The following is a 15,531-nucleotide window of genomic DNA, read 5'->3' as shown; positions in this document are numbered from 1 at the left end:
AATCTTTGGTACTGAGTTGATCAGACTGAAAGGGTAAAATACCTTGACAACTCATTTGTAGCTGTGTTAGACATTTTGGCTTTTCAAACATTGGCAGCTAACTCAGTGCAACATATTAAACAAATACGTTAAGAAAGGAAAAGCTTGAGGAATATTTAAAGAAACAATATTTTTGACAAATGACAGTGGAAACGATTTTTTTTGCCAAAAGTATGAGTGGTCTTTGGCTGTTAAGACTCTATGGTAAACAGATGTAGAATTCCTTTCAGTCAAACATGTGCAAGGAAAAATCTCTTACCACACTATAAAAAAATGTGTTATCAAAAATATCTTCAATTAAATAAGTCAAAATGTCCTTTCTTTCCAAAGGCAAAATGCCCTGCAATGTTGAGTTCCCTGAATTGTGATTTTGTATCTCTCTGTTGAAAAATTCAAAACTTTAACTTATTTTGTTCATTATATAATAGTTATACAATATATTAATAATCCTTGCTGAAGTAGTGCTATATTACGTGGTCCATATGTACTCATGTTCCACTGTGTCTGAAGTTGGCAGAGTGATTTTTTTAGAGCAGAGTACAATAAGTCTCTCTAGATTGGGACAAGATGTACAGATTCATGCTCTGTTAAGCTGACACACCAGTAGAAGACTGTTGAATATTGCACTGTGGGTCTGTGCAGTAACCTACAACTAAGTTCAGACACACAATTGGTATTGAGGTAGAAAGACCCAGTCAGACATTGTTCGGAGTTTGTGCCAACTTTCCACCCATTTTTGTGCTGCAATGAGGATAGTTTTTTTTTCTGAGCTTTGAAAGTTCAAACGTGCAATATATTAAAAAATATGACATCAGCCATTATTTCAGCTGGCAAAGAGATCACAATGATAACCAGCAGAGACTGGAACTACAGCCAGGGGAAGAAGCAAACAAGGACTGTGAAGTAAAGATCACAGTGGCATAAAAAATAAGTGTGTAAGGCTGGAGTTCGAAGCCAATGTTTTATCTTCAGACCTAAATAGAATGATCAAAACTTCAAGGGACTCTTATGTGAGCTCAAATGCAACTCCATGGCTTTCTTGTAACCTTCTGTGCCCTTCGTTCAACATCATTACAGCCTCCCAAACAAACTCTCTAACTTTAGATAGTGATTCTCACTGTTATGAGATAGATTGCTACAGGGTATGCAGGGGCCTCAGCAATTTCAACCTGCAATTTCACAATTTGCTAATGCCCCCACTCTAGCTTCTAGCCTGCAGCATTCACAATGTGTTGACTTAGGTAGAGAAGGCGGGTGAGAACATTAGGGGCTGTTCCTCTAAGGGTGCTCTCATGCACCTACAAGCAGCTGTCTAGAGAACAACGCTAGCAGAGATTTGAAAAGGAGTCATTTCCATTACAGAAAGAGGCAGAGAAACAGCGAGAAGTTTTCAGTCTCATAATGTTCCCTTTACCTTATTTTGGAGTAAGAATATCCTGCAAGCCTGACATGTGAGGACATGTGATTAAAACACAAGGATGTGTGAATGAAAAATAAGCACAAGGGAAGGACTTTCTAAATAACCCAATAAACTTTTAAGTCACACAGAAACAACTATGACTCACTTACCCACACAGCTCTGCCCTCCGAGGCTAGACTCATAACCAATGTTGCAGATACACCGGTAACTGGCTCGAAGATTCTCGCAGATTCCATTGAGACAAATATCCGGATCCAGAGCACACTCATTGATATCTACTTAGCAAAGAATAGCATAATAAGAAAAACACACAGAAATTTTGTCTTGATTATTTGAACTATTACTATAAGTATTAAGTATTTTGGGCACTACAAACTGTGTTTTACCTTATACGGTGAACAGCGAATTGCAGATCACCCAAGAGGGCATCAGCTTGAATATTTTAAATGTTTAACAGTGAAATCAGAAACACATTTTAAGATTCTAGCGTTAAGGTTAAGAGCACTGCACAAATCCCCTGTCAGATCGCAGACAGATTAAAGATTAACTGCATTGTCACCAAGCCAGCCCAAATCTAGCCTTATTGAATGGATTGCTGTGTACGTAGACTCGGGTCTGAACTGAGCTTGTGAATCTCAGCCAGGGCAGCTTGGCAGCACACCATGTGACCAACTGAGACTTTCGAGGTGGGTGGGGAGTGTTGGGAGATTTTCAATTAACATAGCTTTAAACCAAGTTGCAGACAGCCAACCCCCAGGACCAAAATTCCTTGTGGTCTTCATCCTTAAGATTATTGTCTTCTCAATTCAAACCATGCACAATTCTGGAATACAACCTTTAAATGTTGGTTTAATTTAGACATCGTTTTTGGTTGTGTCGAAAAGTCCTGCAGAAAGGTTGTGTCAAAAAGAACAGCTCCCAAATTAAAAGCGAACTTAAGACATGTTTCCCAAAAGTCTGAATGATCTCAAATGTTAAGATAATGGTCTGAAGGCTAAGAATATGAAGAGACTCTGGTGAGGTTTATACTATTGGCTTTACAGGATGTGCAATTTCTCAGAAGAAACAAGGTTGTTGTTAGTTAGCAGCTTGGTGCAGCACTGAGCGTGTGAATGGTGCAGCTCCACCTGGAAGAGGGCAGCACATAGGATGTTACAGCAAAGTCGGTGGCAATGGCTGTAAATCAGCGCTCAGGCAGCACAGCAATGACATAGGAATCCATAGCTTCCAGTAACACATAAATCACTCTCCCAAACTCTCATCCCTGGTAGTAATAAGTATCAGATATTAAGTGGTCTTGTCTGAAAAAAATAGTTGAGGCATTTATCAGCACAAGGGCTCACAGGTAAATGAAAGATCTCCACACTGGAAAGCACTGTTGTAGTTTGGAAAGCAAAAGATGCTTCGGTGATTATCTTGCAAAAAGGTTTTGCCGCTGAAAAATCACTACTTTACCACAGCGCAACTCTTTTATGTAAATTTGAAAATGTTGCACGTTTACCGCATTCTCAGGGCTGACTTTAATAAGGACAATAAATCAGGTTTTAAAACATAAATCATTTTGTTTAAATGCAGTGTGCTGCTGTCATGTTCTGGGTGGGACAGTTTGGTATTTCATACTCGAGAGGCCCTCCTCACATTTTGAGTCAACAGTGGTTTCCACAAGTCAAACTGAATCGAATCATAAAATAAGAAAAAATCACGCAGTCGCCCATTGCAAACCACTGATAGGTTAACTGTTGCTAGTCTATGAGGGCTTTGGTTTGAAGGGCAACCGGAAGTCGAGTAAGAAGAATCCCATCCCCCACAATGATAAACGTAATGGCACTTCACTGTTTCACACTTTCCATTGCGATCGAAAGATGGAAAATGTATAAAAGATCGATTTTCTTTAACATGTTACCCATTACCACATGCACTTTATGGCTTCCAGAGGCATAGGATTGGGATACAACCTGGGATTAATAACAAAAGTCTCAAACAGATACTCCTGCAAGTAGCCAGATGTCTATTGGGATTATGTCAGATCAGTGTTCCTGCAGCCTGGAGTAATGCACATTCTGCTACCACCAGGAGTCTCTATTTTTGACTCATCTTAAGAATATTATAGAAAGAAGCACCAAAGAATGTACAAGAGAAAAGAATGAAGACAACTGACACAGTAACATAAAGCTGATACTTTGACAACATTTCTGATGAGTGCTTGAATAACTTTTCTTGTGGCTCATCATGGCACAGGGAGATAATGAAATGGGTGAACCTAACTTTAGAAATTTATCAATTAAGTGGTCCCTTGCATGTCAGCCTGGCTCAGTTAGTAGCTAATACTCTTGCCTCTGAGTCAGAATGTTTTGTGTTGTGGGAATTTGAACTCACAGTCTAGGCTGACACTCCAGTACAGTGCTTGGGGGAGCACTGCATTGTTGAAGGTATGTCCTTTGGATGAGATGCTAAACCGAGGTTTAATCTTCACTTAATGTTTCTAAAAAGCAAATGAATTGTTTTCAGCTTACCTCTTCCGTCAGCTGTTATACCAATTCCACCGCTGCACAGGGCCTGGAATTCATCTGCAAAAACAGGAGCAAAATATTGATCAACATTAATCCTTGTAACACGCAAAAAGCAATGACTCACCTCGCAAACAACACCGATAGAGAAAGGTTCAGCAAAACCAATCAGTGTGACTGCAGATAAAGGTAAATCATATACACCTTGTAACATAATGTATTGGTGTTAACACTTATACAGTTCTTGTTTTGAAGCTGGTCTGGGACTTTCAGGGTACAAAGTCCAATGAACAGACCTTACTGATAAAACACAAGTTTAGCCATTTATAATTATTGTGAAAAAAGCATTTTGGGGGCAATTAGTGACTTGGTAAGTGGCTTCCTCCTCTGGACCATGGGTTTGAATCCAGCCCAGAATAATGAGATAAAATTCTCTTTTGTTTGTTTGTTGGCTATAAGGGTCCTGTGTTACTTATGAATTGGGATGATCGCAATCCAGAGCACTCAAAGGACAGAACTGCCTTTAGCAGAGCAACAAATTGTCAGTGCCATCCAGAGAGCCACACTGCTGGGGTTGAATTGAGACACCTGCCCGAGTTCCAACAAAAGAACGTACAAATATAGGGGACTGGAAAGCGCCATTTGGAGTTCCACCTGGCCAGTCTCTGAGTAAAGAATTGGAAGCCAGGCTGTAATGTTCTGGATAGTCTGCAGTTTGTGTAGGGAAGAGCTGGGGAATCCGGTGACCAGGGGAAAAGGTTTGTTTTTACAGCAGTTACAACCCTTTACCCTATGATAAGCACAAATGTAAAGTAAACACTCCCCAATTTACTTGTCGTATTCACAACAACTCCTTCCCTCAAAAAAATGGGAACATGGGAAAAAATGGGTGAACCTAACTTTGGAAATTTATCAATTCAGTGGTCCCTTGCATGTCAGCCTGGCTCAATTAGTAGCTAATGCTCTTGCCTCTGAATCCGAAGGTTGTGTATTGTGGGAATTTGAACTCACAGTCTAGGCTGACTGTTAGATTTAATCCCCCTATTTCATGTCATAAAGAAATGACAACAACAAAATTACAATTCTTTAGCGCCTTTCACGTCGGGAGGACGTCCCAAGGCGCTGGACAGACAGTGTTTCAGAACCGAGCTAAATAAAATAAAACATTTATTTTAAATAACTAAAATAAATAGAACATGAAATGGCATAAATTGTTACAATCACAGTTGTTGCCAATGATGTTCAAAACTGTTTCACAACTGAAAGAAAACAAACAATCAGGGAAAAAGGGCAGAAATTTGACAGCTTCCCGTATCAGATTTTTGTGGCAAAATATAAACAAAAGAGGTGGTGAAATCATTTTGCATGGATGAGGAAGGTATACCTGAGCTTTTCGCTGGGCACGGAAAGCAGGGCTCTCCAAAGCCATTGTCTGGACTAGCACAGCAGCACTCCGACTTGGTGACTGCCCCAGGGAATGGGCGGACACACAGTCCTTTCTTAATTCCTCCATAGCACGTGCTCCGCATGTGGGTATCTGAAACAGTGAAAGAAAACACTGTATAAAACGCTGACGTTCATCGTCCTCGCAGACCGTGGCTGGCATCGAAGGCAGCAAAGATTTTATTTTTAGTTTGAATGTTTACCGAAGCTCCTGCTTCACTTCACTCCCCTGCTTTATAGCTAAACAGTCAAGAAGGAAAAATTACTTCTCCAAAACCCCCAGCACTTGTGTAGACGAGGTATGTGAAACACAAACACCTCCTCAAGCCATCATTTTATGTTCTGTCTCTCAGTGAAACATTGACGTCAATGTTGAGTTGGCAGCATTAATAAATCTCAGAACCTGAACCTTTCATGACTCTGCAAATTTCTGGCTGTTAAAACAGAGCCTAACTCTCAAATTGCCATTATTTGATCTCAAGATTCCAACAAAACCCACTTTTGCAACAAAACTCACAAAATATTTGCGGAAGAGAACATAAAATGTTACTGCTATTCACACTTGGAAGTAATGAAATGCTTGCTGTGAATCCCCTCTATAAAATGCACTTTTTATATATTACAAACAAGCAGCGGATGGGGGTTCAATGGACATTATTTTATTAGTGGTGTGCAAGTCAGAGGTCACAGCACAGTGATTAGAAAGAAGCCTTTCAGCTTCTTTTAGCATTCAGTTGAGCAAAAGTTACACATATTGAACATTTGCAAACAAATGACAGCTCAGTCTCCACTAAGATAAGAACCTGACTGAATGTGCATATCAGACATCTGGTTCAGCTTTAAAGCTTTGTACGATGCTTTGGGGAAAATGTGGACATCCTGTGACTTTTACGGCATGTTCCCAGCCCGTTCTTTTGATTTTAAGATTTTGTGCTAATTTTCAGGCTTCGCATCGCCAGGAGAGAAATATCTGCAGACAAACTCTCTGTTGGCATCAGTGTTACTCCTGGGATATCAAAGATGACCACAGACAGACAGAACACGTATAATAAATGCCAGAAACACTGAACAAAACTTGTCTTTCCAATTTTCTCCTGACTTTACCAAGCGTCAGTCAGGGAAGCTGTTTGAGATGTCCTCCCGATGGGAATGTAAACTAAGTTCACAAAACTGTAACAAGATTTCCTCTCTTGAGGGAGTTTCAGAAACAGTGAGGTAAAATCTGTGACGTTTCATTGCAGGTTCTATCATTGAAAACTCACAGTGAACTTGATCCACCCTACCAACTTCAAGGCAAGAGGAAGATCTTTTTGCAATGCTTTGAAGACAAACATGTCAATTGTTTTTTGCACACATGATAGCTTGCATTTACCTGCAAGTTAGATAAAAGCCTGTGAAAGACGGGTTCTGGGCACAGGTCGGTCAGCTGTGATATTATAGACAAGTTTGTGAAGTTTTATTATTGATTCAGAATCGGAGTTCAAAAATCACTCTCAAGTGGAGGATTCCAAGTGTTGAAGGATATTGCAAATAAGCAGTCAGATACACCAAATCCACACTTTTCCACTTTAATATATACATGATGATGGCTTTATAAATTAGGTTTTCAGTAGGTCAGGAATTATAATGATTTGAACTGAAAGTGATATACCATCGCTCTAATTACTAGTTCTTTTTTCCCATTGAGGGAAAGGGCTGAAGGTCATGTTCCACTTGTCTTACGCTAGAAAAGCCCAAATGGAAGGCATTTTATCAGTGACTCTAATGATCTGAGTTCCCCAAATTTCCAATTAATTAAATATTGATGCAACTTAAGAAAAGCCCATGGTATCAATTCTAGGGATTGCAAACAGGTGCATCAGGACTGTTCTCCTTCAGGCAATCGACTGCAATGCAAAGAACTTCCTTACCGACACAGACGCGCCCATCCACACCGACAGCCAAACCTGGGGGGCACTCACACCTGAATGAGCCTTCCGTGTTGATGCAGCGGCCATTCATGCAGATTCCTGGAGTCTGGCATTCATCAGTGTCTGAGTGAGGAAGCACAGGAGTCATCTCACACCACAGCAGCATTACTGCACACTTTAAGGGTAATTACAACACAGTGAGATACATTCCTGTACCTGTCATTTTCATACCCACTCTGCTCTGAGGGTGCCAACTGACACTCCACAACCTCATAAGCAAACGACTTCCTTTAATAAACACTGGACTTACTGCAGTCTTATGCTGCCATTCGTTATATTATTATTGGTGTTTTAATCACAATCATGTGAAATAGATTTGCATTTTATCTCTCTTCAATGGACTCTGTTACAAATCTACTGTCATTATAAGATATTCAGGTGTTGACACCTTCTGCTGGTAAGGCTGCTGGTCACGTTGTTTTTGATGCTCTTATATTTTAAGCACTCCTTACATTTTAAGTATTCAGTGTGAAGGGCGCAATATCAATGCAGGATGTCATTAAGTTTTTTTTGCAAGTTGCACCCACCAGTGGCAATGCTTGAGTCCAAGAGAATCCCAATTTTTAATTCCATTTAAAAAGAAGTTGATTTTGTGTTTTTTTCGTAACTGCTGCTCTGCCTCCACACTGGCACATCAGAGGAAGCAAAAAATGGGTAATTCTAAGATCGCTGCCCATAGCAAGCAGCCCGCGGGAGCACACTGTAAGCTGTGACTGACCAGCAGGACAGTGGACAGCTCATGAATTTGGGGACAAAGTTTCTGGTGTTCATTAATGCGTTTCTTGTGCTATAAAATGCTGCTAACTTTACACCAATTTCTGAAGAGGGTTATATTGAGGCAGGCCTGTCGCTGAACAGCAGAAATTACTTTTCTTCCAGCAGTAGTTCTTTCTCTCACTTTTACTCTGTGCGAGTCCCTAGCAGAGGAGCCTGTTGGCTATTACAATTCTTTTTTCTTCAGTTCGTAACAGGGGGAGGAGGTGGGGAAAAAGCAGGACAGTCTGGGGCGTGAGCTTCTCCCTGACATCTATCAACTGCACATCATCATCTGCCAGCAAGACTCGGTATTTCCTTCTATTCCTTGTTTTGGACAAGCAGCGGATGGTGTAATGTGCCCCAGGAGAACGCCAAGTGACAAGAGACAGCCTTCGGACTTGAACCATATGCTCATATGAACCAGGTGCTCGAGGCCTGCTCTTGAAAGTGACCCGGATTTGTTTTCCCCCCTCACTCCTTAAATCTGCCCCCGTGCTGGGATCTGACTGTTAATGACCTCAGTCTGGCGGGGAAATTCCGTGCTGCTTGAGACATCTGTATCTGTTACATCTCAAACATCCAGTCTTCAGGGTCTATCAAACCCAGATAAAACTGGTCACTCACTTCATGGCTGTTTCTGGGACATTGCTGTGTGCAAATCATCTGCCACATTCACCTAAACAATAGACAGTCACAACACTTTACAGTAATTTCTGTGAAGCACTTTGAAGCATCCTCCTGACTTCAAAGGCGCTGTAACAAATGGACGGATTATTATTGTTATATTCGATTCCAGGGCAGGTCGAGGTGTTTGTGTGGAGTATGGAAACTTGCCGAATGTTTCCTTACTCCACGTGTCCTCTGTTTACCTAGCAGTAATTCAGAACTTGGATGTTAGTCGATTGGTGGATTGCATTCCGGGGGTAATAAACCCTTCAAAAAAAATAATAATTTGGTCACTCAATTCATTCTAATCTGAAAATTCTATCACACAGAGTGAGCAGGTTGTATTTGGTTATAATAACAATCCTTGAATTTGATATAGTACCTTGTCAGAATGCTGAGATGTCTCGAAGCGCTTCACAGGATATACTGTCAAGTAATGTCACTGTGTTTTTTTGTGAGTGAACACAGCAGTTAATTTGCACATAGCCACAAACAGCCATTGAGTGAGTGACCAATTTCATGATATTAAACACACCTATTAAGAATTAGTAGAAATCACTCAAATCTTTGAAACACCACAAAGTCCTACATACAATCTTACAGATAAGACATTAAAAAGAATAAATTAAAAAGTAAATGAATTTGGCCCTGCACAACAGCAGTCTGACTCTAGTGAACTTCAATGCTACTTAATTAGTTCCTTACCCACTACATTGAGAGCTTGTTCTACAATGTGTATAAATTGTGGTCTTTCCTCAGCAATCTCAATATCTTTTCTACAAATAATGTGGCATCTAATTCTAATTTCCCTCCCAAGTCTGAAAAACATGGGATTTATCTTAGAGAAAATAAGATGTTTATATTATTGTGACACCAGAGTTCCTATATATACATATATATATGTACATAATATAATATTTTTTAAAAGATAAAATAAGTGGTAGATGCCTATTCTGCAGGTCAGGAATGGAATTGATCTTCCTTGTGTTTCTGTAACTCGATTTAAAAACCTGAATGTGAGGATCAGACACGTTTTAACGTAGTATTGTGACTCAGATTAGTACCCCTATTCCTCGAGCCAAGAGTGCATATTTCTGCAACAAGTTAATCAATGGAAACCTGAAGTAGGTCTGGTTTATGTTATTCTCTCCCTCACGTACCGATGCAGTAACGTCCATTGGGAGCCAGAGCGAAGCCCGGTTTACAGATGCACTTGAAGCTTCCATCCTCATTGATGCACATGCCATTCAGGCACATGTTGGTGGTGGCACATTCATCGTGATCTGTAGGAAATGGAAAGCATCTGTTAGTGCTTGACACTGTCTAAGTTCAATACAGCTTTACTGGTGATGATTGAACAAGAGGACATTCCCCTGCAAATCACAACTAACATTTGTTTTTGCTATTTTCCTTTCACACGTGCTTGCAAACATCTGCTGAATACACATAGTTGGGCTAAATGGGCAAATAAGCCTCAGAACCAAACAGTGATGCAAGTCTAAATCACAGGTCACCACAACTCCATATATGAAAAAAAATCTCATAGCTGAACCACTTGGGACCAAGTTTATGAGGATAAGAAATCATCTTGTGACAAGGAAAAGTAACTACTCTGAAAGCAGAATTAATTTGTCACTTTCTCCCCTTTGTTTTTTGCCTCAACATTCTTATTAGAAGAGGATCGCACCTAGTTTAAAACTAAGGTTGGGAACTCTAAACCAGCGATGTGTGTGGGTGGCACACGATACACTGTGTCTGCCATTCAGAGAGTTAAAACAAACTCCAGCATGAAACGAACACACTAACTGAGCAAAATGTAAATGAGTAGCGAAACATATTAAGTGAGGAGTGTGTGCACGCAGCAGAATGAACAGGGTGGAACGATATTATCTTGGTATTCATTCTAATCCTAAACCAGCTTTGACGACAGCTGAGGTTTTCCTCTGGTGTTCTGCAGTAAATTGCCTCATCAGATCCACTTAACAACACAGCAGGAGAATGCCAGGCACAAGCTGGCACCTGGTTACACTAGAGTGCGAAAATCCTTTTAATCTAACATTTGGTTCTTGCTATTTAATGAGAATTCCTGCTGTGTAAATGATATCATGCATGTTTATGGATGGAGTGTAAACATTTGCAAATTATTTAGGAATTTCTAAACCTTCAATCTGCTCTCTTTGACTTAATACATTAATTGAGTAGACAATTTGCAGAGAAAAGCAGCGTTTTTTCTTTCAAATGACAACATCCATACTCGTTGAACAATTTTTATATCGAGAATGGCTCACAAATGAACGTGTACCATCCTGCAAAGATGAAACACATTTGCTCTGGATTGCTTTTTGTCAAAAAAAAACTTTTTTGTGAAACAAAAAGAACACAGGTTGAGTGTAAAATTTCTATCAGAGATTACAATTAAAATTCTGTAAATAAACTACAGACCTTGAGAAAATACCAGAGTATCTTCGTAATTTGAGAAGTTATACCATGTGTAAGTGAAAAATACAGAACACTGCATCTGTATATGCACACTGTGGTCGTCAGATTAAGGTTGACTTAATGCAGTTGTATAAATGTATGAGTACTATACTGGTATTGAGGTATTGTGCCTGCATGAATGCAGGTGATTTAAATTATACAGCTGTAGGGCAATGCAGTTGTGTAAGTAGATCTGCAACGTTTGGACTAATACATCTCAAACTTTAACCAATACCATGAAATTCTCTGAAATTTGTCGGTGACACTGTCCCTTTGTCTGACTTATAACTCACCGGAAATGTTCCACAAACCACAAAACTCAAATTAAAGCTAAGATCCTGAGAATCAGCAAGTCTGCCAAAACACTCCGTATTCCAATCATTTTTTTACTACTTATTTTAAGAAACTGTAATTTCAGTATATTGTCAATTGCTTCCTTTTCAATAGGTTATAGTTAAGAGATGGATGAGCCCTGCAAATAGCCTTGCAATTCGCAGTCAGATGCAAGAGTGTCTTTGGATGCTAGCATTCATAGAAACAGCCAAAACATCTGACAGAAGGGAGGGAGGAGGATATACGATGAAGGCTGTGAAATTCAGGGACCATATCTTCTGACAGTTGGATGGGTTTCTATGGATGAGGAATGTATAGCAGAGCATCTCCCGTTAACAACAACAGCACAAAAGCTATAACAGTACATTCATGCTTTATCATATCAGCTGGCAACAAGAGGAAATGTTCTTATACTTCCACAGCTGTTACATCGCAGGGTCTTGAATCATACAACTTCTGATGGTTCAGAAAAAAAATTCTCTCTGTCTTTGGGATTCATAAAAGGATAGAAAACCTTCCTAAGAAATAAAATTTTTACTGCATTCATTTGGCCGGCCAATGTATGTGCTCGGGAGCCAAAGCAATTCACACAAACATGTCATGTCTAATGGGAAGGTGAAGTGAGTTTGAGCGCCTGATTCAAGTTTGATTGAAAAGCACTCCTTTCTTACCAACACAATTCTTTTCGTCGGGAGTCAGCTGAAAGCCAGCATTGCAAATGCACTGGAAACTTCCAGCTGTGTTCACACAGCGACCGTTCTTGCAAAGGAGTCCATTCTGAATACACTCATCAATATCTGGAAACAGAAGAAAAGCAGTGTGAATCTAAAGAGATCACTTACTCTAAACAAGTCCCAGATACACTACATCAGTGAGGCTTCACTAACCACACTGATGCCTTGCCTATAATTTGAAACTGAATGGGAACTTGTCTCCTAAGTAGCCTCAGATAAACATCAACTTTCCCTCATTCTCCTATCGTACAGCTTTGATTAAAGCTACAAATGAAGACAGCAGCCAAATATCCCCCATCATCATCCTTGCATTCAATATAGCGCTTTTCACATGCCACTGTATTTGTCTACAGCTTTGTATCTTCAAGATTTCCAATAGTTCATTGGAAACAATGAAGATGTCTTTAAATTTCATCAAGAAAGGATTCATGTTTTTGGTAAACTGTAATTTCCCCTAATGAATGGAGACAGAGGAAAAATGTCCCCTTTTGCGGTTATACAAGCAAAGATTGTGGTCAGGACCATTCTGAATAGAAGAAAGATTTAGATGTAGACTGGTTCACTCATTCCGGATGAGTGAGTCCTGTAGCTCAGTGGTTAGAGCACTCGCTTTGCAAGCGAGATCTGAGTTCAATTCCAGGCAGGGCGAAACCTTGGGCAAGTTTCCTTACTCCACACGCCTAATAATAATCCCTCCAAAACCCAAAACAATAATTAAATTGGTCATTTTCAATCTACGACTGTTTGTGGGACATTGCTGTGCGCAATTGGCTGCCGCGTTCGCCCACAAATATACAGTCAATTCACTTTACAGTGTGTTCTGTGAAGCGTTTTGGGACGTCCTCCCGACTTGAAAAGCGCTACATCAAATGCAAGGATTATTATTATTATTATTACTGTAGTTACATTTGCATTCCTCAGTAGTAAATTATACCATTTAAACAAAAGGAAAAAAAAACACACAAATATGAAACCATTAACCCAAATCTTTTGCTTCGAAGATCAGATTGGTATTGAGCAATAATTCCAACTGGTCTGGGTTCCTCAGTCTCCAAAAGCTGTCCAATATTTACACTCAACTACTTCAAACAAAGACCCATTATTTTCAGACATTCTTAGTAATATATTACTTTATTGTGCACAGATGTGGTTCTTAGAATAAGTAAATTCTGCTTTTACAATTAGCATGTAGCACAGTGCACATTTGCACAGTCTGAAACATATTTCCAAACACATTTCCAGTCTTCTGCTTACAAACCCAGACTTGTTGCCTTTTTGGCAAACGCTACTATAAAATAATGAGTAAATGTAGTTATGTACTGCGGAGCAGCCTACAATAAAATTTCTGGTTTGTAACTATAGAGTAGACATGTCTAGTAACACCATTCCAATTTCTCTTGTGTTGCTTATATTGGCACAATCTGAATCAATATAGTGGGCGACCACACAAGCCTTTCCAAATTGCTTTCCTGGTCTTGTACTCATGGGGAAGTACTGTGATACACTCATAATTCCAGTCTTAGTGAAATGAGTGTACAACCGAACTATTACCATGTTCAAAAACCAGAGGAACACCTGCCAAGATGCACAGAGGTTAAACAAAAACACAAAATGAACAAAACCATGTTACTTTTTAACTGTGTATTTTCATGTTTTAAATCTAGAAGAGTCTTGTAAAAATTACATTTGTATAGTGCCTTTCACGTCGGGAGGATATCACCAAAGAGCTAGACAGTCAGTTTCGGACCCGAGCTGGGGATCGGGATCAGGGAGGGTGGAGGGCGGGGGGGAAGCAGAGTGATCGAAAGCACAGTTGAAGAGGAGGGTCTTGAAATGGATCTTGAAGGAGGCAAGGGAGGGGTGAGGCAGAGGAACTGCAGAATGGAGTTCCAGAGGGTGGGGGCAGAGTGACAGAAGGCGGGGGGCAGATAAGGCGGATGACGTGAAGCAGGCCAGAGCCCGCTGAGCGGAGGGAGCAGGCAGGATGGTAGGGGGTTAGGAGTCGCAGAGGTAGGGGGGAGTAAGACCATGGAGGGCTTTGAAGGTGCGAACCAGGATGCTGAACTGTATTCTCTGTGTGATGGGAAGCCAGTGGAGTCGGGCAAGGATGGGTTTGATAGGGTTCACGGAGCCTGGTGCGGGAGAGGACACGGGCTGCAGTGTTCTGGATGATCTGCAGCCTATGGAGGGAGGAGTTGGGGAGTCCGACAAGCAGGGAGTTTGCATAGTCAAGCCTCGATGCAATGAAAGCGTGTGTGGCCTGGCTACTCTGCTAAATGAAAGATGGATACTGGAAAGTGCTCAAATCTTGGATCACCAAACTTAACACAGGGCAGTGATAAAACCTGAACTATTTTCCGTTTGGCTCAGTGTGATTATCCACTAACTCTGTGAGGAAACAATGAAATAATTGGAATAGGTGAATGTCTTGAATATGCTGAAGGATGTCTTTCAAGATAGCTTAAGGGCAGGGGGGAAGCAGTGAGATCGAAAGCACGGTCGAAGACTCTCCTCTTCGACCGTGCTTTTGATTTCGCTGCTTCCCCCCCTGCCCTCCACCTTCCCTGACCCCCAGCTCAGGTCCAAAGCTTTGTTTGTCCAGCATCTTGGGACATCCTCCCGATGTGAAAGGCACTTTACAAATGTAACGTTGCTGTTGTTAAGTTCTTAATTGGTACAAATCAACTTCTCCAAAATACTTACCGATACAGGCCTGTTTGGTGGGGGTGCTCTGAAAACCAGTATGACATTTACAGTAGTAGGAGCCAGGCGTGTTAACACAGTCACCATTTGTACACGGGCTTGATGTACATTCATCAACATCTGGACAGAGCAATAAGCAAACAAAGAAACATCTCAGTTAAAAAAAAATCTCTGCAGGAACAAACACTTTCACCATGAAACACATAGTCACTCCAATTTACAGTCAACCTGTGAAGAACCTTAGGATGTCCTCCTGACATAAAAGGCACTATACCAAATCTAAGGGGAAAAGATTAAAAGTAAGATTTGGAAACAAATTATCATTTAGTTAAAAGTGAAAGCATTAGATCAGAGGGATACTCAGTCTGAAGCTAAGGGAATTTGAGCAACATTCATACTCGCCGATGCTCACAAATTCATTCCTAATAACTTTATCTCTGGGTGAAGTGAAATCAGTTTCCTCAAAGTCTACTTGGTCTGGT

At 40.5% G+C, this 15,531-nt stretch overlaps 1 protein-coding gene across 1 annotated transcript in view; it reads right to left on the bottom strand.

Annotated features, from left to right (window-relative positions):
• Positions 1 to 15,531, bottom strand: part of LOC103178047 (fibrillin-2) — a 186,374-nt gene that overhangs the window by 74,214 nt on the left and 96,629 nt on the right. Inside the window, 7 exon segments of the mRNA XM_007892531.2 lie at positions 1,609 to 1,734; positions 3,973 to 4,026; positions 5,351 to 5,503; positions 7,320 to 7,442; positions 9,962 to 10,084; positions 12,284 to 12,409; positions 15,050 to 15,169. Coding sequence (XP_007890722.2) covers positions 1,609 to 1,734; positions 3,973 to 4,026; positions 5,351 to 5,503; positions 7,320 to 7,442; positions 9,962 to 10,084; positions 12,284 to 12,409; positions 15,050 to 15,169 — 825 coding nt within the window.

This window comes from Callorhinchus milii, unplaced genomic scaffold, assembly GCF_018977255.1.
Source record: "Callorhinchus milii isolate IMCB2004 unplaced genomic scaffold, IMCB_Cmil_1.0 Scaffold32, whole genome shotgun sequence".
NCBI lineage: Eukaryota > Metazoa > Chordata > Chondrichthyes > Chimaeriformes > Callorhinchidae > Callorhinchus > Callorhinchus milii.
This window is presented reverse-complemented; position numbering and strand designations above follow the sequence as displayed.